Raw genomic sequence first — 24,722 nt, forward strand, 5'->3', positions numbered from 1 at the left:
TGAAAACTTTTTCCATGCTTGAAGTATTGCCATGTTTGGATTAGATTCAGATTTTTTCTAAAATTAATTGGAATGTTCGACGAATATGACTTAAATGTTGATATTATTCCTTGGTCGAGTGGTTGTGAATACATGAAGTAGTATTAGGCGGCAAAAAAATTTATTTTAATATTCGGATGGCTTAAATTTGTTAGGTGGCCTGGTGTGTTATCTAAGGTTAGTAGAATTTTGAAGTTGATATTCTTTTTCTTTGTGAAATTTTCTACATCGGGTACAAAACACTTGAAAAACCAATTTTTAAACATGCTAGCTTTAACCTGCTAAAGGGTATTTCCCCAAATATAAATTTTTTACTTATAACTACATGCACAATACGGGCAGACAAAAATTTAACAAAGATAAAATTTTATTTTTTAACTTGTACGGCGAAAAATATATGAAAATATAAAGAGTTACTGCAGTTCATAGAGCATGTTATATCGAAACTGCGTTGTATAAGTACCATGTTATATTATACGAGGGTTACCTATATATATATATATATATATATATATATATATATATAATTAAAACAATAAAAAATGTATACTTGTTTTAAAATTTTTCAGTTTATTTAATATTTATGGAACTAAATAATTATAACAAAATAAAATATACTCCATACAAAACCAAATTAAAAAAAAACAACTAAGTAACTAAAATCTGCACAAAATATAAATTATAAATTTTTATTTCATTGGGTTTTTTCTTCAGGAAATATGATTTTAAAAAACAAAATATCCACTGAATAATTACTTAATCTTGTTCTTATTCTAGATACAAAATTGCCTGAAATAGAAAATACTCTCTCACTGGCTACTGAACTTGATTTTACCGTTTTCAGGGCAAATAATAAATCTAAATTCTTTGTTCTTTTATTTGTTGCCTCAGATACTGAAAATTCTGCCTTCGGTGTCTCTGGATTTGATATTATTTCTCAAGAAGCCTACGAATTGATTTTTCCATGGCTTCTTTTATAGCATTGCCCTGATTAATAGTTTCCTTATCTCGATATATTCATCATCAGAATCTGTTTCCCTACAATAATCTCGATATATTCTAGACAATATTTTTCCAGATAATGTAATAATATTGAGTTTTGAAGCTAGTGGAAATATACTAGATTTCTTTGTTGAAATGTTTGTGGATTTTACAAATATAGCAAAAGGGTTACAAATCCAACTTGTCTTCTTTTTTGAATTCGTACTTCGAAAGCATTTAATAATTTTGACTAATTTCAGTCCTTAAATTTTTTAGTTCATTTAACAGAAATTCAAATATGCCTTCACTTGTTAATAAATTGGCATCTCGCTTCCCTAAGGCCTCAGCTGCTAGATGTACTGATCTCAACACTTTAAGAAGCTCCATGATTTTAGGATATTGAGCTTCATTCCACATATGACAATCACCAATATCATTCAAAACTAAAACAATACATTCTTTTAATGTTATAAATCTTTCAATCATTGCCTAATAAATGCTACATTAGATAAAAACAAAACAGCATTACTCATTTTAATGGGCCTAACAAAAGCATTTGACACGCTAACACACAAAACCTTTTGAACAAACTAATACATATTGGAATTGAAAGTTGTCTACTCCAGTGGTTCAATGCACACGTGAAGAACAGAAAGCACATCAGACATATAGGATCAGCACACAGCAAAGGGGTACTGGTAACCTATGGATAGCACAAAGAGTACCACAACAAATATCGCTTAAACAAATATGCAACATGACATCAATCAAATCATTAACTGGCTAACTGAACACAGTATATATATAAACCCTGAAAAAAGAAAACTAATGATATTCAAAAACTCACAACCCCTACCTATAGAAAAACTAAATATCTCACTATCCAACATTCATCCTCTTATACACAAAGCGCTGAACCTAAAACCACAACCATCACACAGGTGAAAACAACACGCTATCTTGGATTTCACTTCGATACTGATCAAAGTTGGAATAGCCATATAAACTACCCACACAATAAACTCAGGATAATAGCAAGCAAACTAGACCAATTAAAAGACATTGCCTCGACACACACAAAAATACTAATCTATAAAGTATTATGTGAAAACATTTTAAGATATTTAATTACATCATACTTTCTGCATACTAACAGATTGCATTCATTGCAAAATAAAATGGTAAAACTGATATTCTGGGAACAAAGAGAACAGCCCACACTAATATGGGCAGGAAGAACATAACACAAAATATTTAAGGTGAAACACTTATGCCACTACACAGTCATGCTAAAACATTGCTTCAGTCCAACCTACAGAGTAACCAGAACAGTATCATATAACAAGACCACAGTCAACTACATAACATATAAATATAATAATCACTACTGAAAATTATTATTATTATTATTATTATTATTCAGGCCTCCATGGAGTCAAAAGACTCATCGTGAGAGGTCCTTCCTAAGAAACACAAAGTCTATAGAGACTCATCGAGGAGAGACCCCTACCCCGCTAAGAAACACAAAGTCCATCATACCACTCCTTAAACTCATTGACCGGTCTCGCTCTCACCACTCCATCAGGCAATGCATTCCATGGTTCAACCACCCTCCATGCAAAGAAACCACTCCTCACCCTCTTGCTCACAGTTTCCTTTCGTAACTTCCAGGGATGGCCTCTTGTCATCACTTCTTTCCGCTGTTCAACCAAGCAAAAGAACTCCCCAGTATGAACCCTGTAACCACTTTTCAACACTTTAAAAGTCTCAATCATATCACCTCTCCTTCTTCTGTCCACCAAGCTCTGCATTCCACATTCCCTCAGCCGATCCTCATAACTATCATTGTACAGTCCTGAAACCGTCTTTATTATCCGCCTTTGTACCCTTTCCACCATTAATTTATTCCCTTCAAATCCTGGGGACCAAATCTGAGAACAGTAGTCCAAGTGTGGCCCGATCAGGATCTTATACAATGGAATGATAACTGTTTTATCTCTGCAGGTCAGCATCCTTCTCATTATTGCAGGAATCCTCTGTGTTACCTTCATCACCTTTGCAATATGTCCCTAAATTTCAGGTTTCTGTCAATCATCAACCCCAGATCTCTTGTCTTCCCTACTTCCTCCAGTTTAATTCCTCCCATAGAGTATGCAGTGTCCCATCAATGTTTCCCAAACCTCAAGACCTTACATTTTGCTGCATTAAACTGAAACCTCCATTCATTTGCCCATCTATCTAGCTTATTCAAATCCTCTTGCAGGGCTGCCGCAACTGCACTATTACTAATAATCCTTCCCAGCTTCACATCATCCGCAAACACTGAATATCCCCTTGCAATCCACTGACAATGTCATTGATATAAAGGTTAAACAATATATGTCCTAGTACTAAGCTCTGTGGGACCCCACTTGTAACCCTCTGTCTCCTTGAAACTGCTCCACCATACACAACTCTCTGATACCTATCGGATAGCCAATCCTGAATCCAGTTCACCAATCTGACATCCAGACCCATGTACTACAACTTAAATATCAGCTTATCATGCTGCACTCTGTCAAATGCCTTCACTAAGTCTAAGAAAATGGCAGTATATGCCTTTTCCTCACCTAATGCTCTTGTAACTTTATCATAAAAGGCTAGCATATTGCTAAAACAAGAGCACCCCTTCACAAATCCATGTTGATTCTCACAGATGATATTACCCTCATCTGCCCAATCCTGTATACGGTCCTTCACTACTTTCTCTAAGATCTTACTATCTACTGATGACACACAAACTGGCCTATAATTAGACACTTCCAGTCTGCCACCGCCCTTAAGCAATGGCACTATCTTACCTTCCATTCCATTTTATGGGCACTTTTCCTGCAGCCAGACTTTCATTGAAAAGCCAGGTCAAAGGCACTGTCATTCTATAGCATATTCTCTCAAAAAAAGCCACCTGAAACTTCTACATACCTGACATGATAAACAAACTGTCATTCCATGACAGAAACCTAGGGACCTGCAGAGAACTGAAGTGCTATAGGAAGAAACATTATAGGAAGAGTGAAAATTAGAGGGAAATTTCTCTCTCTCTCACAAACCTATAACAAACCCCTCTCAAAAAACATTACAAGGACACAAACACACCATATCCAAATCTATCCGACCATTTGCAAAAAAGTTAAAGTGTGTTCAAGGATTGGTAGTGTGTGGACACGTGTACTCGCCTCTACATGTTAACTGGAAAAAAGCATTTATATATATATATCTTGATACATGAGGTTCCAGCACATACATATAAACAGTTAAATCAGCAACTGGCTTGCAACAGCTATTGAAACAAAACCATGAAACTACCACCATCTATTATCTTCCTCAGATAAGCTGTGCAGAAGCTTATCTGAGGAAGATAAGCTTCTGCACAGCATGCTGACTATGATGGAGAATCTTATGTTCATCACACCAATCCCGTATTCTATTTTTAACCAATTTTTCCAATGCTATGATCACAAATGTCAACACACACAGGCTGCTCTATAATTGGGAACTTCTGTTCCCAAACCATGCTTATGGATAGGTATTATTTTGTCTTCTTTCATGCATTAGGACCTTTACTCACTGCAAGACTCTCGTTAAGTAACCAGGAGAAGGGCATGGTAACTCTTTTTCACATTCTTTAAAAATATGTGGTAATATGTTATCCATTCCTACAGCTTATTAACATCTAACCCGAACACCACTTGATACACCTGATTCTTTCACCTTTAATTCTCCTACCTTCTACACATTATACAGCAACATTCTTACTGCTATGATATATAATGATGAAGCATTCATTAAATAATTCCACTATATCATTTGCTGTGGTTACTCTGCTACCATAACTATCCACCAGCATTAATTATTATTATTATTCAGGCCTCCATGGAGTCAAAAGACTCATTGTGGTAGGTCCTTCCTAAGAACATAAAGTCTGTCAAGACTCATCGAGGGGAGGTCACCCCCTAAGAAACACAAAGTCTATCATACCACTCTTTAAATTCATTGACCATTCTCGCTCCCACCACTCCATCAGGCAATGCATTCCATGGTTCAACCACTCTCCATGCAAAGAAACCACTCCTTACCCTCTTGCTCACAGTTTCCTTTTGTAACTTCCAGGGACCTCCATAATTTTTTTTTTTTTTGCATGTTGCATAGCAGAAAAAATCTCTTGGATTAGCTTTGACTTGACCGGCTAATCTCCTCTCATATTCTACTTTTTCTTTTCTAACCATGGTTGTCACTTTTCTCACCTGCACTTTATAATCTTCATGCATCTGTTCACTGCGAACTGTCTTATACTTCCTCCATAATAACTTCATTCGTAACAGTGTTTGCTTGATTTCACCATTCGTCTATCTCACTCCTACTCTATTTATTCACTTAACTCTTGGTATACAGTTATGCATTGCTTGTGTTATATACTGCCTTATCATTTGCCATGTACTGTCAACATCTTTTCTACACAATTCATCAATCCAGTGTATTGATGCTAGTTGACTATGGAACTTCTGATAATCACATACCTTATAGTTCCACATATTGACCTTCTTGAAAACAACTTTTTCCTGTTCAACTACCTACTAATCACTAATACCTCATAATCACTTTCAGCAACAAGTGGCAATTGATACATCATTCACAACCACATCTTGTGACAGTATCACCAAATCTAACATTGATAATCCTCATATTGCTTCCATCACATGTTGCTTCAGTTATCCTGCAGAAACTCAACAAATTCACTCTCATTTTACTATACACTATCTTTTCTTTTCAAACCACATTCCTATAATTAAAATCTCCCATTAGGATCATCTTCCTTTTACCTGCCCAACTAATTTGTTTGAATATTTTACAATCAAAACTCTCCACATTTCCTGGCCTATAGCAGCATCTTGTTAGATAGACCATTCTATCGATCTCAACTTCGCTCCAAACAGCTTCAAAATCTTCACACATATTACTGTTTCCCACTTCAACTCTTGAAGGACATAATTCCTCTGTTACCATTAACAATACCCCCCCCTCCTCTCTTCATCTTTCTATCCTTTTGGAAAATTCTATATCCTACCATTGCAAGTCCTGACACAGCATATCATCCTCAGTCAATCAAGTTTCACTTATGGCAGTTATTTTTAATTATTGGGCATACTGATTCAATCAATGCTACAAACTCAGCCCTTTTATTTCTGATACTCCTTATGTCAGTATACCAGCATAACAATTTTCCACTCTTTAATGCCATCCCATCAACACAATCACTCTTGATATATCCATTAAATAAATGAATAAATAGCCATTCATTTTTATCATATTTACATGAGTGTACTGCTGTAACCTTTGCTATGGTGCAGTATAAACTTTACTGTTCTTGTGCCAGTAAACCATAAACCAACCAACATTTACATGAAGTCCTTGTTGAAGTCCTTATTAGTCATTGTTGAAGTGTCATCTCCAGTATATGTAATACATAATATTGGTAATTCCATGTTCTGTATATAGAATTATCTTAACAATTTAAAGAAATAACAGTTCAGAAAATATTTTTCCTTATGCTACAGGGTTGACACTGGGAAGTTCTTTCACTTGGTTGAACAGTGGGAAGGAGTGATGGCAAGAGACCATCCCTGGAAGTTATGAAAGGAAACTGTAAGCAAGAGGGTGAGGAGTGGTTTCTTTGCATGGAGGGTGGTTGAACCATGGAATGCATTGCCTGATGGAGTGGTGAGAGTACGAACAGTCAATGAGTTTAAGGAGTGGTATGATGGACTTTGTGTTTCTTGGGGGGGGGGGCCTCCCCTCGATGAGTCTTGATGGACTTTGTGTTTCTTAGGAAGGACCTCTCACAATGAGTCTTTTGACTCCATGGAGGCCTGAATAATAAAAAAAAAATTTATTTCACATTAGCCATTCAGAAGGACTTTCATCTGTATTTTTTTCTTTAGCCATTCTTTCCGAATTGAAATAATAGCTTTTATAATAAAATTATTATTATGTAACACCTCCAGGGAGTCCAAACACTCATTGAGGGAGGTCACCTACTCTACAACTCTCTGTCAACACCACTCATTTCACCAACTGCAACTATCTTCATCATCTACACCAATGTCATCCACTGCCAACCACCACCACTAGTATTTTCACAGACAATCACAAACATCCATGCCCATGAAGGGATTTGAACCTTCAGCCTTTTAGCTGGAGAGCAATGACACTAACCACTCAGTCAACCAGACCAGCTACCAAATCGATACAAAATACCAAACGATTTAAAATAATTTCTAGTTTCTGCTAATAATTTATTATTTAAGCTATCAATTTAATACCTATTTCACTAAATTTATCTGGAGCTGTTCTTTGATCTAGTGGATATTTTTTCTCCTCACCAGTGCTTTGGAACCTGCCCATGGTACTGATATCTCAGTACCATGGATTTACAATGTTTCCTGTGTGAGAGTGATATAAAATAATAAATAAATAGCTATTCATTAGGATATTCTTATTGCTGAATATTGTGTAATTATTCAATATAATTTACATCGTTTTATTATTCATTAATTTTCATGTTTTGCTTGATAATTTTCACTGTTTTCACTGTTTATCCAGGTCATTATATGGTTGTACAACCTTCAATAACAGCTAGAGATATCATTAATAATGCCTACTTGATTATCCCTAATTTGGAAAGTACAGGAGCCAGTGCAACATGCTTAAGGTTTTGGTATCAGATTTCTGGGCCTCATGTAAAATGTTTGAATGTCCATTCTAGAGTAGCACATACTTCAAGTATTAAATATCCTCTCTGGACTCGTGAAGCTACAAAATTGCAAAAGTGGAAAGTAGCTGAAGTCACTATTGCAGCTCCATATAAGCATGAGGTAGGATTAAATTAATCTTTGTATATTTATATTACCATTTTATATTTCTCATTTTTATGTTTATTATAAGTCAGCATTACAGAGTATGCTGAAATTATAACTCAATAGATTGTTTTTAACACCAATGTTTGCTTTTAAGAAAGCACCTGCTGCAAAAGAAACTGATGCTCATACCAGCCTGCGAGAAAAAAGTAGCAGTTACCAAATACCTAGTCCTCTACAAAGACAAGAGGCAATTGCAGGAAACTGTATAAGGAGATTGTGAGCAGAGGAGCAGTTTCTTTGCATGGAGAGTGGTTGTGAGTGGAATTCATTGCCTGAATGTTGTGAATTTAGACACATTGAATCAATAAGGCAAAGTTGGATGAGTTGTGTGTGTGTGTGTGATAGTGTGTACCTCCTATGATGAGTCTGACTACATAGGGGGTCAGATGCTAATAATAATAATAATAAAGACACAAAGTAGACATGTCACTTTAACTGCATTTGCTAAAAGTCAGAATTTTCGGTATAAGTGTAAAAAAAAATTTACAAAAAACGGTATAAACTCTATAACTGACTCAGTGTTTACCACAGTGCTTCTTCCTACAAAGAGAATTTTTGGGAATGAGAATGACAAAAATTATTATATTGCAGAAAGATCAGAAATAGGATGCAATATAATCATTGTATTCAAGCAGGAGAGACAAAATAGGAAGGATGGACTGAGTTTTGTAATGATTGAAGAAGATTTCACTTCAAACAGAGAGAAAATTTCCAATATCAGTGATACGTTGAGTAATATAGACATTAGGTTTTAGGCTGTTTGTTGAGAGAATAAGATGGAGAGATAAATAGCACAAAATACACTATTAACATTTGGGACTGTTACAGAATCATCTTAAGAGGACTGTGAACTGCATAGACAGAAAAAAGTTATGGAAACAAAGAGGACTGTCATTATAGACAGTTACAACTATTGGGATATATACTTCTGAGAGAGAATGCATTTAAGTCAATGAAAAAAGATGCATAAAATTGCTCAGAAATAATTTCATTAATCAACGTATCATGTATGAGACTCACAGCACAAAAATACTGGATCTGATAAAAGCATCTGAGAATCTATTATAAATGAACTCTCTCATGAACTGCTTCCAACTGGTGAGATGATAATGCAGGCTTAACTTGGAAGATGACAATGGAAGTGAATGATATAATTAAAATAAACCAAGAAGTCAGCTTAACAGTGCCTTGGCATCAGAAACTGAGAAAGTTGTGCAAGGATATCTGAAGGAAACTAAATAAGTCTGCATCCTAAGAGTTAAAAAAAGATCACATAGGACATAAATGTATGAATAAGAGGTGCATAAAATACCTTTTTATGCACCTCTTACATTAAAGTAAGAGGTCCATAAAAAGGGAATGTTGTGGATCTGATATTATTATTATTAACATCATGGTCCCCACATCCTGAAGCAGGCCCCGAGGTCAGGATTTTTTGTGGGGCCCCCTACCTGCCGCTCAGGTTAAGGACAACACATTGCTATACAGTCTACAAGGTTTAGGATCAATTGGTTTAAATGATAACACAAAAGTAATATTTATTTAAAAAACTGCCAACATCTACATAATACGAACCTAATAATAATAATCAAAATTACTTCAAAGTATATTTTCTAGCTTTTGTTGACCAAATTTATCCATCTTCTTCTTCTTCTCTCTTCCATCATCTATGTGGATGATAATGAGGCCAAATGAATTCTTTCCACTTCTGTCTGTATTTCGGGAGAGTCTGAACAATTCTATCCAGTTTGGTGTTGCTTGTTGTGACACCAAATTTGCTTTTTTTTTGCTTTTGCTTTTCAGGTCCTCTTTTATTTTGTCTATCCATCTAATTCTGTGCCATCCTTTGGATCTTTTACCTTCCATCGTTGTATTCAGGGCTTTAGATTATTATTATTATTTGACACCTCCAGGGAGTCCAAAGAACTCATCGAGGGAGGGCACCTACTCTACAACTCTCATCTCTACCACTCAACCTCATCATCTACACCAACACAATCTACTGTCCACCACCACTAGTATTTTCACAGACAAACATCCATGCCCATGGTGGGATTCGAACCCGCAGCCTTTTGGCTGGAGAGCGGATACGCTAACCACTTGGCCAACCAGGCCAGCAATGGTAGTCAACCAGATGGTAGTCTTTCTGTTCCCATTCTGATCACATGGCCAAACCATCGCAGTCTTCTTTCTTGGATTTTGTCTATTATTGTTATTTCTTGTTTTAGTCGTTTCCTTTTTATCAATGTTTTATTTTTATCAATTTATCAATAATATTAGTAAAATCAACTCACTTAGCCAAATAATTTAGATGCACAAAATTGATTAAGTCCTTCTTGGCTACTCGTGCTTCTTTGCCGTGTTTTCAATGAATTAGCTAGTCTGCTGAATGATCTCTTAGCTAACCGATATTGTGCAAAATAGTTTAATGGCGAGGCAGATATTGGCAAATATAGCTTGCAGGTTTTTGTCATAAATTGCTTTCAGAAGTCTCACCGGACTTGTTTCTGTGCCAAAAACTATCTTATGAATACTTATAAGGTGAAGTATTTCATTCAGTAACTCTTCTGACAGATCATACATATTCGCAAGTGTTTCTGCTTTTGGGATAAGTTGACCATTATCCAAGTTGTGGAAATTTAAAATAGGTGAGAATAATTCACATATATTATCTGCTGCTTCAAATCTTCTTTATAAATCATTCATAATGAAATCCGATACTGGATAAATTACGAAAATTTTGAAATCTTGTCAGGTTCTACAGTAGTTTCTTGATTTTCACAAAATTGAAGTTGCACACCGATTGTTTCAGCAACTACTTTTGCTTCTTGGACAACACTTTCCCACAAGTCACATAAGTGTTGTATCTCTTGCACTAATTTTCTTATAAGTGCAGACTTGACCTCAAAAGATATAATTTTTACTTTGTATAACAATGTTCTTATTGTCAATATTTGCTAATATTTTGTTCCAAAACATTGTCATTAGCATACCTTTTTTATCTGAAATATTTTTTCAAGACTTTAATTTTGTTCAGTGTTAAAGGAGTTAATTCTGTGTTCATCTCTCTGAGATTGACATCTAACACAGCAAGTACACCAGGATAATGATTAAGAATTGGGCACACAGCTTGAATTCTTTCACTCCATCTTGTTTCTGAAAGAATTTGAAGAGATAGTGGTATGTGTTTTTTCAGTACTTCCCAGCATGCAGGACTGTGAGCAAAGAAAGAGTAGAACCTCTCTATATTCCCAAAAAACGTTATAACATCTGGGTTGATTTTGGCAGCATTGACTCCTACGCGATTTAGTGAATGTGCTCCGCAGGGAGAGAATAAGGCACATTTGTTCTTTTGTAAAATGAGAGTTTTTACGGTGCTTATTTTTCCATGCATATTTGCGCCATTGTTGTAGCCTTGTGAACGGCAATCTTCGTGAGGTATACTGTTTTTTTCCAGAGTTGCAAGTATTTCTTCAGTTATTTTTTCTCCAGTTTTTTCCAGTAAAGTTCATGAATTCAGTGAAATGTTCTTTGATTTCAAATTCGCTTAAGTCTTGGTTTTGCAACATGCATCTCAGAATTAGGACAGGACATTTTGTTCATTGTGGGAGATATCTGATGTTGTGCCTACTATTATTCCATAGAAAATTGCGTCTCTTCTTTGGTCTAGAATAGTTTGGTGAACTTTTCCCGCGTAAAGGTAAATAAACTAATTTTGCGAGTTCCACGACATGAAAATCAAATGTAATGATGAAAATCAAATGAAAGGATATGCATTTGATTTTCATCTGATTTTGTTGAACTTTGCCGAGATGTTGTCGTGTCACTTCATCATACTTTCCAATTAATTCTAATATACCTAAGAAATTCCCATTATGAACATCTCCAATCTTTGTGTTCTCTCCTTGAAATGCAAACCTCTGGTTGATAAAAATAACATTTCATCTACAATCCATTGCAGAAATGCTCTCCACTTATTTGTTTCATATTGAATTTGTAGTTGTAAGTCTTTATCGATTCCATGTCCTTTCAATGACAGCAAAAGGGATTTCCGAGGCCAGATATTGTTCTCTGTGTTCGGCACTATTTTCGTGAAGAGGCAACATATCATACAACTTTTTCCAAGGCTTATTTCTAGGCAAAAATCCTTCTTGTGCTAAATTGCTTAAGTTTTTGTTATTAGAGTCGCAAAAAATACAACATGCTAGACAATACAGAGTTTCTTTTGATACACCCCATGTTAACCATTCTCTTGGAAAATGTTCTCTTGTTCTTTCATCTTTCGTTTTCGTATAGAGCAAAAAATCGTGAAATTTCCTATCATTAAGATCTCTTGGCAATTCCTTATAAATCTTGGAATTCTTGAAAGCTGATAGTTCATACTATCTCTTGCTGCAAGTTGTTTGATTACTCTGGGCCAAGTACTAGGATCATCATATTTTATATCAGAGTTTTCAACAGGGTCTGCAACTAATGCATCAACTATATCATATTCTTCCATAGTCACTCCTTCTGCAGGTTTTTTACTTGCGACCTTTTCTTCAGTTGCAAGAGGTTCACATGTAACAGTCGCTTGACTTTCAACTGCCTTATGAGTTTGGATTTGACACTGATATTCTGTTTGGATTTCAGTGTCACAAACATTATCACCACCTTCACTATGATCAGTACTGGGAACTATGTCCTTTTCGTTTTCAGATTTGAAAAATTTGGTTGTGATTTGACCTCGGGATGCTTTCGATTCTCTCTTGGATTTAAGTTTCCTCTTCTGAGTTCCGGACTTATGTTTATATGCATGGATAGGCTTATGTGTTCGTCAGACATGTTGTAATAGGTTTCACGGTATGATAAGAACACAGATGGTTAAAAAAATAACTATTTATTAACTTAAAAGTTAATATTTCGCTGGTATTATATCCAGCATCTTCAGAGCACACAACACAAAGTTTTTTACAAATGCAAGACAACCACAATCTGGTGTAACAGTGAGGCTAGTATAAGTAATTGCTGCGTGCAACACAAGACTAAAGTCCTAATATGGCGCCATCTAGGTATAAAAAAAAAATAATAAATAAATAAAAAAAAAGTTCAAAGTTTTGAAATAGTAGTCCAAATGATAGGCTTAGAAAGTTTGAAAAACATAACAAATTTTTTAACAAATTAGAGATCTCAATAAAAGTCGAAACTAGTCTGGGTTGTGGCCCTTCCCTTAATGCATAACATTAGACATATCCGCAAGGAGATGTGTTTTGCATTATGGGAGATACTGTGATAGGAGTGTTGGTATCTTGCTCCACCTTTGCTACGATTTGCCTGGGTGTTGTACTACTTACCCAGGTAAGATAGTACAACACTATATTCAGTCCTGAAGATATTTTCAGGTGCAAACTTTGTTTGCTCTCACTGGGATAGAGGATTAAACTAAATTTATTATAGTCTAACCTAGTGAAAAATAAACTTTCAACAGCTTTTCTGTCATTTTACATTTTTCTTCTAACCAGTTATTCTTGTCTCTTTTAACTAGTTTTCTAATTTCTCTGGTTAATCTATTATATTCATTTCTGTTATAGTTCTGTTTTAGTTTCATGCTTTTCCTTTGATCACTTAACCTTTTTACTTCATTCGAGATCCAATCCTTTTTACTTTCTCTTTCTGTGTAACCTATTGTTTTTTCTGCCAAATTTAATATTATTTCCTTTAATTTGCACCAATGTTCTTTGATGTTTATAATCTGTTTTGGTAGTTCCTTCAGGTTTTTATCTAGTTCTAGTTGATATTTGCTTAGAATATTGTTGTCTTGTAGTTTTTTTACATTCAGTCTCCTTTTGACTCTAAAAGTGCTTCCAGATTTTAACTTTATTCTTAGGTTTGCTAATACTAGCTTATGGTCTGATCCACAATCTGCAGAGAAGGATCTGCAATTTAGGATACTTGATTTCCATCTTTGGTTTACAATAATATAGTCCATCATATTCTTGGTTTGTCTGTCTGGTGATATCCATGTCCATTTTCTTTGGGGTTTTGGATGTTTAAAGAGAGTGCTGGTTATTGTTAATCTATTATTTGAGCAGAAGTTTAGCAGTCTTTCATCACATTCATTGCTTTCTCCATACCAAAACTTTCCAATTACTCTTGGCCAGGTATCCCAGTCTTTGCCTACTTTTGCATTTAAGTCCCCCATTACAGTTAAGAGATCTTGACTTGATGTCTGCTGTACTGCTTTTTGCAAATCTATATAGAACTCCTCAATGTCTTCTTCTGATGATGTTGAAGTTGGTGAGTATACTTGAATAATAGTTAGTGATTCGATTGATGTTTTGAATCTTGCTTTAAATATCCTGGCAAGATAGGATTTTTGGACAATTGAGAGTTTTGAGCCTTTGGTTTTAATATAAGTGCTACTCCTTCTTGGTGTTGGTTGTCATCCCTGCCTGAAGTTAATATTTTGTACTGTCCATGGTAGAGTTCTCCTTTTCCAGTCCATCTGGTTTTGCAGAGTCCAATCACTTCCCATCAGTAGTTGTCTAATTCATGCAGTAGTATTTCCAATGCTCCTTCCTGGTGAAGAGTTCTTACATTCCATGTTCCTATGCTTGTTATGTTTTCCCTGTCTATTAGGTAATGTTTTGTTCCAATAGCATATTTTTCGCCTTCACTATCTTGGTTCCCTAATAGTGGGCAAGACCCTTGTTTGACCGGGCGACAGTCGAGCCAGCATGTATCTTTAGGTTGGTTAGAGTTCATTCGGTTTCAATGGTTAAGTTTTCATCAAGTGTCAACCACCACTCCTTGACCTGAATTCAGCCATTTTTTTAGTAGTTAGCGGAAACTATAGTTTGAGAGGAAGAGTCATCCCTCACCCTCAAGATCTCCCTTATCTAACATACTCATCACCTTATCATAAGATGTAAGTAAATTACAAAAATAGGATCCTTTGAAAATCCATGCTGATCTTCATAAAGAATACTATATCCATCAACCCAATTCTGTATTCTATTCCTTACCAATCTCTCCAGCACCTTGACCACAACTGCAGTTATACAGACTGGCCTATAGTTGGAGACTTTTGTCTTTGAACCATGCTTGTGGAGTGGCCCTATTTTGCCTTCTTTTCACTCCTTAGGAGCATCCACTGCAAGATTTTCATTAAATAGCCATTAATTAAGAATACATGGTGATATGTCATCCATTCCCACAGTTTTATTCACATCTAAGCCAACCAACATCTGATACAACTCTATTTCTTTCACTTCCAATTCACCTAATACTTGCCTGACAACTAACTGACTACAGAGCTTCCTGCAATCACCTGTTTTATAGGTTCATATGTATCCATCGTTGGCAGTGATCTTTTCTTGTTACATCACTTCCCAAATAAGTACTTCATGATCACTCTCACCAACTGGTGGCACTCTCAACACCTCATTAACAATTACATTTTGCAAAGTTATCACCAAATCCAAAACATTAAAGCCTCTGGTTTCTGCAATCACATACTACTTAAGATACTTATCTCTCAGAAATTCCACAAACTCACTCTGCTTGTTCCCATATACTGTCTTCTCCTTCCGGTCTATATTCCTGTAATTAAAGTCTCCTTTCAGGATCATCTTCTTTTTACATGCCCAAATAATTTGCCTAAACATTTCACAATCAGTATTCTTGGCGTTCCTGACCGATAACCACATCCTGTCAGATATTTCAACTGTGCACCACACAGATTCCTCCTTCCTCTTTTCACATCTCTATCCTTCCAGAAAATTATATATTCTTCCAATTGATATGCAGCCAGCAAAAGAAAGAATGATTATGGAAGGATGACATTGATTGGAGAAAATGGTATAAACAGAGCTGTTGCGAAAGATGTGGTTGAGATATTTAATGAGCAATTCATAAAGGTCTTTCAATCTTGTGAATGTGACTTCATGGAGAGATTGAGAGCAGTTAATGATGGGAAGAAGAGACTGTCTATAAGTGAGTAAGAAGTGTATGAGGAGTTGAGCAAACTTGATGTTAATAAGGCTGTGGAACTTGATAATATATCGCCACTTATTCTGAAGGAATGTGCCAGGGAATTGACACCTGCCATGATATATTTTTTAATATGAGTACTGTGTCAAATTCCTAAGGAGTGGAAGGAGGGCAAGATTGTACCTCTTCATACGGTAGGTGATAGAACTCAACCATCAAACTATAGGCCTATCTGTGTGTCAGGTGTTGTGGTTAGGTTGTTGGAGAAGAATCCAGAATTGGGTTCACAATAATGGTATTATCTTCAATGGAGAGCATGGATTTGCTAAAGGAAGGTCATGTTTTAGTAATCTACTTACTTATTATAATAAGGTGACTGCTTCCTTGGACAGAGGAGAAGGATACACATTAATGTACTTAGATTTTGCAAAGGCTTTTGATAGATTACTGCATCATAAGTTGATAGTCAGACTAGGGTGGATGGGTTTGGATATTGGATTGGAGACTGGCTATCTGATAGGTATCAACAAGTTGTATATGGGGAAGCGATATCCAGGAAAAGTCATTAGTAGAGTGCCTCAGGGGTCTGTTTTAGGACCATTACTGTTTAACTTGTATATTAATGATATTGGTTAAGATTTGGATGGAGATATTCAGTTGTTTGCAGATGATGCAAAGTTGGTACAATCCATGAAGAGTAGAGAAGATGTTGTGACCTTACAAGAATACTTGAATAAATGGATTGATTTGGCATGGGAATGGGGATGTTAGTTGAATGTTGCAAAATTTGGGAAACAAAGATGGGATGCAGAATTTATGCTTCATGAGGATATATTGTCAGAGGTTGAGGAAATAAGAGATCTTGGGGTGATAGTGGATAAGGATCTAAAATTTAGGGGACACATCGCCAAAATTGCAAAGACAATACAAAGGCTTCTGGGAATGATGTGGACAACACTGATGTGTAGAAGTAGGGAGATTCTTGTTCCGTTGTATAAGGCTTTGATTAGGCCATACATGGACTACTGTGCCCAGATTTGGTCACCTGATGACCGAAGGATGAACTGATGATGGAAAGGGTCCAGAGGTGACTGATTAAGGTAGTTTCTAACCTCTGGAATGTCGATTATGAGGAAAGATTGAACAGATGCAATTTGCAGAGTCTGGTGAATAGGAGGAAGAGGGCGAGATATGATAGAGATCTACAAGTTAGTAAGGGGTTTTATAGGATTTGAGTGTGTTTAAAGCATGGTATGATGAGCTGTGCATATGATAAAAGGACTTCCTAGATGAGGCTTTGACTCCATGGGGTCAAAGTTTGGATAATAATAATAATTATATTACTGACATCACGTCCTCCTCAGAAAACCAAGTTTCACTTATTCAAATTATTTTTGGGCATACAATCTCAATCAATGCCATAAACTCAGCTCTCTTGTTTCCAATACGCCTTACATTTGTGTATAAGCATAGCCATAGTTGCGTGTTTGAGGCCTTTTTACTAGCACCAACTTTCGCTATTCTAGCTGCTATACTACACCTCTCTTTGTCTTTATCACTACTGTTTCCCTAATCGTGACTGTGATTTCCATTCCTACATATCTCATCCTCACCTTTATGCCTTCCATCACCTTGTGCTTCTGCAACCACATCTTCAACCTCATATGCATCTTCCTCCTGCTGTACTATCTGTTGATTTGTGCTATCCTGTTTCACAGGTAGACTCTGATCATTTGCTACATTAACTTCTTGACTCTGTGCCTTCTCAGAAAACAATAGCCTTTCTAAATACCCAACACCAAACCCATTCAAATGCACTCCATCAACTTTATACCATTTGAACTTCCCTTCAAATTCACTCGACAGATTTATAAATTGAATCCTCTTTGCCTCACACAACTCAGTCATCTTACTATTCATTATCTCCGCTCTCCTTCTCAGTTCACTGTTATCATTCTTAAAAGTATAACGATGAAGCTCACAGCATACAAAGAGCACATCAGGAGAGGGAGTGCAGTCATGATGAATAGGACCAAATCAGATTTAGAAAAGAAGTTAGCTGAATAGGCCTAAGGAAATCCTTTGATTGCTAAACTTTGGGCCTCACCATATGCATTATTCCTAGATAGGGAGAATGGCTATACTATAATAATACTTCTTGATTTTATTATTATTATTATTATTATTACCCTAAGACACCATGGAATCAAAGACTCATCTAGGGGGTCCTTTTATCATACACACAGCTCATCATACTGCACCTTACACACATTCAAATTCTCTACAGACACCACCCTCTCAGACAATGCATTCCAATCGTTTACAACTTTGTATGCAAAAAACCTTCTTTGCACTCTAAATTAAATATGCCAAGAAATTATATTCTTGGTTTAATAATTTATCTATGCGTAAGTAAACAATTTGCACCTGATGTAACTTCAGAACTGGGCACCCTGTATATAGAGGCTAATGGCTTCACATCACTTGCCTTACTATGCCATAATGCAAAGCATATTTTTATAGACATGTATAATGCTATGCATTATGGAAGGGTCACTACTAATATTTATACTTGGATAAAGGATTAAACCAAGAATATAATTTCTTGGCATCTTTAATTTATAGTATAACCAACTGGAAAAATTTCCAACTTCTTTTCACTTCCTTTTTCACACCCACCTTGATCCTATAACAACCCCTTACCAACTTATATGCCTCTATCATATCGTCCCTTTTCCTCTTATCCACTGGACTGTAAATTGCAACTTCTCAACCTTTTCTGATATTCAGCATTCCAGATATCAGAAACTACCTTAGTCAGTTGTGTCTGCACCCTTTCCAACATCTCTCCATCATTTTGAAAAGCAGGTGACCAAATCTGTGCACATGTGTGACCTAATCACTTGTGACCTGATATTGTCTTAGTTGAATGCTTCTCTGAACTCTTTCAAAGCTATTATGATTCTTTGGCAAACCAGATGACTAGATCTGAGAACAGAGTAATCTGATGTGATGTCTCCACAAGTTAAGCAATGTGACCCGTCATTTTAGGCTCTCATCCATCACCAATCCTAGATCTCTTATGTAGGATTGATGATGGATATCCATCTCCTTCATATCCATATCCATTTCCTTCCAGTTTTCCCACAATTATACAATATACATCCCATCCTTACCTATCAAATTTTAAAACCTTAGACTTCACGACATTGAACTGGCAATGGACTCATTTGTCCACTCACATAGCATAAGAAAGTCTTCCTCACCATTCTCTCCAGTTTTGCATTGTATGCAATTAACTTCATCTCTTCATTTCTCATACAAGTTAAACAGTAATAGACTGAATAATTCTTTATCAACTAGAAGAGAGTTTACATATGTCTGTTTTTAGAAAAGAAACTCATACCAATCATATGAGTCAAAAGATTTGAACTATTAAAACCATGTTAGACTACGCTCAGTATTTGTTCTGGTGAAGACCTTTTTACAGCAAGAATTATATGATTTTATGTTTATATATATATATAGTTTATAAATATATAATTATATTTATGGAAAATTTTAATACTGCCTAATTATTTGTTCTGCTGAAGACTTTTTTACATCAAGAATTATATGATTTTATGTTTATGTATATATATATATATATATATATATATATATATATATATATATATATATATATATATATATATATATATATATATATATATATATATATATATATATAGTTTATAAATATATAATTATATTTATGGAAAATTTTAATACTGCCTAATTGTGAGTGTGAGTAGTATATAGCCTTCTGAGCACTCAACGTGTTCTTGGCTCCCTGGAGGTCTCTATTATTATTATTGAGAATTTGATGTGGTAGTTATCTACAAAATACATCCCATTCTTTTTGGGTTGTCTTTTTGCATTCTTGTGCTCTGGGTTCCCCCCAAGGTTTTAATTGTGAGGAAGCTAAGATGATGTGTTTGGAATTGAGGCTGTTGCCCTGGTCCATACAATCTGTTACATACTTCGTAGAGAGATATTTGACTGACTGCTTCAGCATTAAATTTTGCAAGACAGAAAAAAGTATTCATGACAGCTTAGTTAATTTTCCACATAGGTGTTCAATGTTGGAAAACATGGTTCCTGTGAGGAGATAGTGCAGGTGACAAAAAAATATCACTCCCATATATGTTCTCTTTGACATCTCATATAAGCAGTCAAGGAATTTTAGGGAAGCAGATTGTAAGATCTATTTCAGAACATGAGCGGGCAGGTATATGAAAGAAGATATTCAGTCTATTATTAACAAACAAGATGTCCTTATTGCCAAGCATGGGCTCAATGCCTTGTGAATTCATGTTAGTAATACTCTAAAGAGTGTTCTGACCATTAAAGACACCCATAATAAGTATAGGCTCAGACAGTTGAAATATAGGATTGAAATAAGACCGATCTCTTTTAACACAGAACCTGGTGCTTAATAAATGGAAAATTTTGTAATGAGAAATCCCACAGAGTTGAATGGCCACTGCTCCCAGAGCAGCATGAAAATCAACTTCAATTCTGTGTTTACAACAATAACAGCAAAATGCCGTAAGATGGGGTTCTCACTGGGTTTTATATGTTTCTTTCAGACAGAAATAGAAGGGTTTGTATTTCTGCATCAGAATCTCAATATCACAGAATATTTTGTCAGAAACCATATTTCTACTGTAAAAAGTTACCTAGTCTTTTGAATTTGAAGCCTTATCTAATATCTAATTTCAGAGCAGTTAAGGGTTTACCTTTGTGAGTCTTACATTTTTTATTATTAACATCTGACCTCCATGGAGTCAGAGACTCATTGTTTATTATTGAGTTAATTTATAGACTGATTTAGGGATGTATAGATTGCTGGTGTCCTCTGGGAGAATCTCAATGTTTAATACATCATCTGATGCATCAAGATCATCGTAAGTTGAGTTTTCTTATGATGGATACAGAGGTATCCATTTTTTCTCTCTGAGCACTTTGTGGTTTATGTTTTAGTCATATCCTTACCATAATTTTCTTAACATGTGTATTCTCATCCAAAAGAATCATTTTTGGAGTTGTTTCAGGAGTGAAACTGTAGGTCGTGAGAGTGATGCACTCCACAGAGATGAACTCAAGATCATAAAATTTATGCCAAGTGAAATTATCTGACAGCAGAATCGACATGGGGTTGAGATGCTTCTGATGTTTTCCTATTTGCCACTCTCTCAGCATAAATGGAACTGTGACACATGTGATGGTGGTGATAACTAACTTCATTTTTGCATTTTTATATGATATAATTTGCTCTGTTTTAATCTTTTGCATTTTGTTTTCATCCTTTTTTAAAGTAACATGCAAAAAGATTCAGCTGAATGATCTCCTTGACAGTTAACACATTTAGCTTTCTTGGCAAAGCAAGGTTCATTATTGCCGCATCAGAGTCTCTATAGCTGAGTTGGTATAGACGAGGAGGCCTTTTGGTTGGAAAGAACTGGGTCTGATTCCCATCCATAATGTGAAGAACCTTTAGAGGGTTTTTCACCTGGAAATAAGGGTTTTTTGCCCTCTGAACAAGCAAACTGGCCAGGTGAACACATACGGATCTACACTTATAAAATGCATATTTAATCACTCATTAGGAGGGCTCAACCCATCCTTAGGGATTGGGGAGGAAAGGGAGGAACCCCCATATGAAATAAATAAAAACTGCCAAATTAGACACAAATATCAGAGCCATGACAGGCAGTTGGGAATGACTGCATTTCTGATGTTCACCAACATAGTATTTTTTGTCTGTAAATTGCATGTATTCTGAAGGCTGATTTGTCTGTACATGGGATGAAAAACTCGAGTTTCCAGGAGAAAAACCCTGCTGCCTCCATATGAGATTGGCTAACTCATCTTCAATTGAAAAAGCCCATATAAGAATTTCCCTTGTCACAACAAGAATCGAACTCAGGTCTTTTCCAGTTAAAGGACACGATGTTCTGTTTTTCTTCCAATTGCATTATGGAGTATAACATGGTGATGAATGTACTGGACAACAGAGAAGTTACACTTGGTACACTTAGATTTTGCAAAGGCTTTTGATAGATTGCCACATCACAAATTGGGTAACTAAACTGGACCAGTTGGGATGGTACTTGATTAGTGATTTGGACAATGACTGGCTCAGAATGGTAGCAGCAAATTGTTTATGGGGTTTATGCAATATCTTGTAAGAGGAAAGTCACTAGTGTTTGACACAGGGCCCTGTTTTATTATTATTATTACCCAAAGACCTCGTGGAGTCAAAGACTCATCTGGGAACAGAGAAGTTTGGAGCCACTGTTGTTTAACTTTGCTTATTGCCAGCCTGGTCAGTCGAGTGGTTAGCATATCCACTCTCCAGCCAAAAGGCGGTGGGTTCGAATCCCACCACGGGCATGGATGTATGTGATTGTCTGTGAAAATACTAGTGGTGGTGGTAGGCAGTAGATGGCACTGGTGTAGATGGAGACGGAGAGATGTAGAGTAGGTGCCCTCCCTCGATGAGTCTTAGGACTCCCTGGAGGTGTCATAATAATAATAATAATAAGTGATAGTGGAATGGATCTAACTGGAGATATGCAACTCTTTGCAGATGATGCAAAACTGGGGAGAATGTGGGGAATCATGCAGATATTGTGGTATTACAAGTGGACTTGAATAGATTTGATGAATTGAAGAAAGTGAGTGAGTGGAATTATCAGTTCAATGTTGCAAGTTTCTGAAATTTGGTAAGTAATGATGGAATGCAAAGTATACTTGGTGAGGAGACAAGAGATCTGGGAGCTGTGTTAAGAATAATTTCTTTAATTTCCTGATATTTTGTGACCTTCATATTATTAATCAGTTCTCTTCAAGAAGATTTGAATAGACTTTTGACTTGGACAAAGGAGTTGGGTTGAAGTTTTAATATGAATAATTGCAAGGTGTTTCATTTTGGAGTGCAGAAATATAAGGCTCTGTATTATGTTGATCGTTCTATACTGCAAGAAGTAGATAAGATTTAGGAGTGAAGGTTGAGAGTAAACAAAAGTTTTGAGAGCATATTGAAAGTATTGCAAAGAGTGAACATCAGAGTGATTTTATGATAACAAGTGTTCTAAAGTGTACAGATAAGGAAGTAGTTGTGCCACAGTATAAGACACTGATCAGACTACACTTGGACTATTGTGCTCAGATTTGGTCACTTGATTTTCAATGTGATGTGAAAACATTGAAGAAGATCCAGGGATGAGTGACTAAGATGATATCAGGACTTTAGAATGCTGCCTATGGAGAGAGAGATTGAAGAAATGTGGATTGCAGAGTTTGGTGGATAGGAGGAAAATATGTGATATGATAAAGACGTTTAAGTCAATAAGAGGATTTTATCTGATTAATCCAAAGGGAATTATAAAAAGAGTAGAAGATGAGAGGGAAAGAATCAGAGGCCATCCCTGGAAGTTATATAAGAGTATCATGAAGAGGGGTGTGAGGAGGTAGATTTTTTACATGGAGAATTCTTAGTGAATGGAACACACTACCAGAATATGTTATTATTATTATTATTATTATTATTATTATTATTATTATTATTCAGGCCTCCAAGGAGTCAAAAGAATCATCGAGGAAGGTCCTTCCTAAGACATAAAGTCTGTCTAGACTCATCGAGGGGAGGTCCCCCCCCTAAGAAACATAAAGTCTATCATACCACTCTTTAAACTCACTGACCGTTCTCACTCCACTCCAACAGGCAATGCATTCCACGGCTCAACTACCCTCCACACAAAGAAACCACTCCTTACCCTCTTGCTCACAGTTTCCCTTCGTAACTTCCAGGGATGGCCTCTTGTCATCACTCCTTCCCGCTGTTCAACCAAGCGAAAGAACTCCCTAGTGTCAACCCTGTAACCACCTCTCAACAGTTTAAAAGTCTCAATCATATCACCTCTCCTTCTTCTATCCACCAAACTCTGCAGTCCACATTCTCTCAGCCGATCCTCATAACCATCCTTGTACAGTCCTGAAACCATCTTTGTCATCCGTCTTTGTATCCTTTCCACAGTTAATTTATCCCCTTCAAATCCTGGGGACCAAATCTGATAACAATAGTCCAAGTGTGGTCTGATCAGAGACTTATACAACGGAATGATAACCCTCTTATCTCTGCAGGTCAGTGTCCTTCTCATAATAGCAGCAATCCTCTGTGTTACCTTCACCATCTTCGCAATATGTCCCCCTAAACTTCAGGTTTCCATCAATCATCAACCCCAGATCTCTTCTCTCCCCTACTTCCTCCAGTATAACTCCTCCCATAGAGTATGCAGCCTCCCATCGATGTTTCCCAAACCTCAAGACCTTACATTTTGCTGCATTAAACTGAAACCCCCATTCATTTGCCCATCTATCTAGCTTATTTAAATCCTCTTGCAGGGCTACCACATCTGCACTATTACTAATAATCCTTCCCAGCTTTGCATCATCTGCAAACAACTGAATATCCCTCTGCAATCCACTGGCTATGTCATTGATATAAAGGTTAAACAATATAGGTCCTAGTACTGAGCCCTGTGGGACCCCACTTGTAACCCTCTACCTTCTGGAAACTGCTCCACCATACACAACTCTCTGATACCTATCAGACAGCCAATCCTGAATCCAGTTGACCAATCTGACATCGAGACCCATGTGCTGCAACTTAACTATCAGCTTATCATGTGGCACCCTGTCAAATGCCTTCGCCAAGTCTAAGAAAAT

At 36.2% G+C, this 24,722-nt stretch overlaps 1 protein-coding gene across 1 annotated transcript in view; it reads left to right on the forward strand.

Annotated features, from left to right (window-relative positions):
- The window catches only part of LOC150101230 (MAM and LDL-receptor class A domain-containing protein 2-like), a 1,363,156-nt gene that overhangs the window by 626,457 nt on the left and 711,977 nt on the right, over positions 1–24,722 (forward strand). Inside the window, exon 24 of the mRNA XM_090402193.1 lies at positions 7,660–7,931. Coding sequence (XP_090258319.1) covers positions 7,660–7,931 — 272 coding nt within the window. The remainder of the gene's footprint in view (positions 1–7,659; positions 7,932–24,722) is intronic.

This window comes from Typopeltis vanoorti, chromosome 12 (genome assembly GCF_054136105.1).
Source record: "Typopeltis vanoorti isolate ZY-2024b chromosome 12, IOZ_Tvanoo_1.0, whole genome shotgun sequence".
NCBI lineage: Eukaryota > Metazoa > Arthropoda > Arachnida > Uropygi > Thelyphonidae > Typopeltis > Typopeltis vanoorti.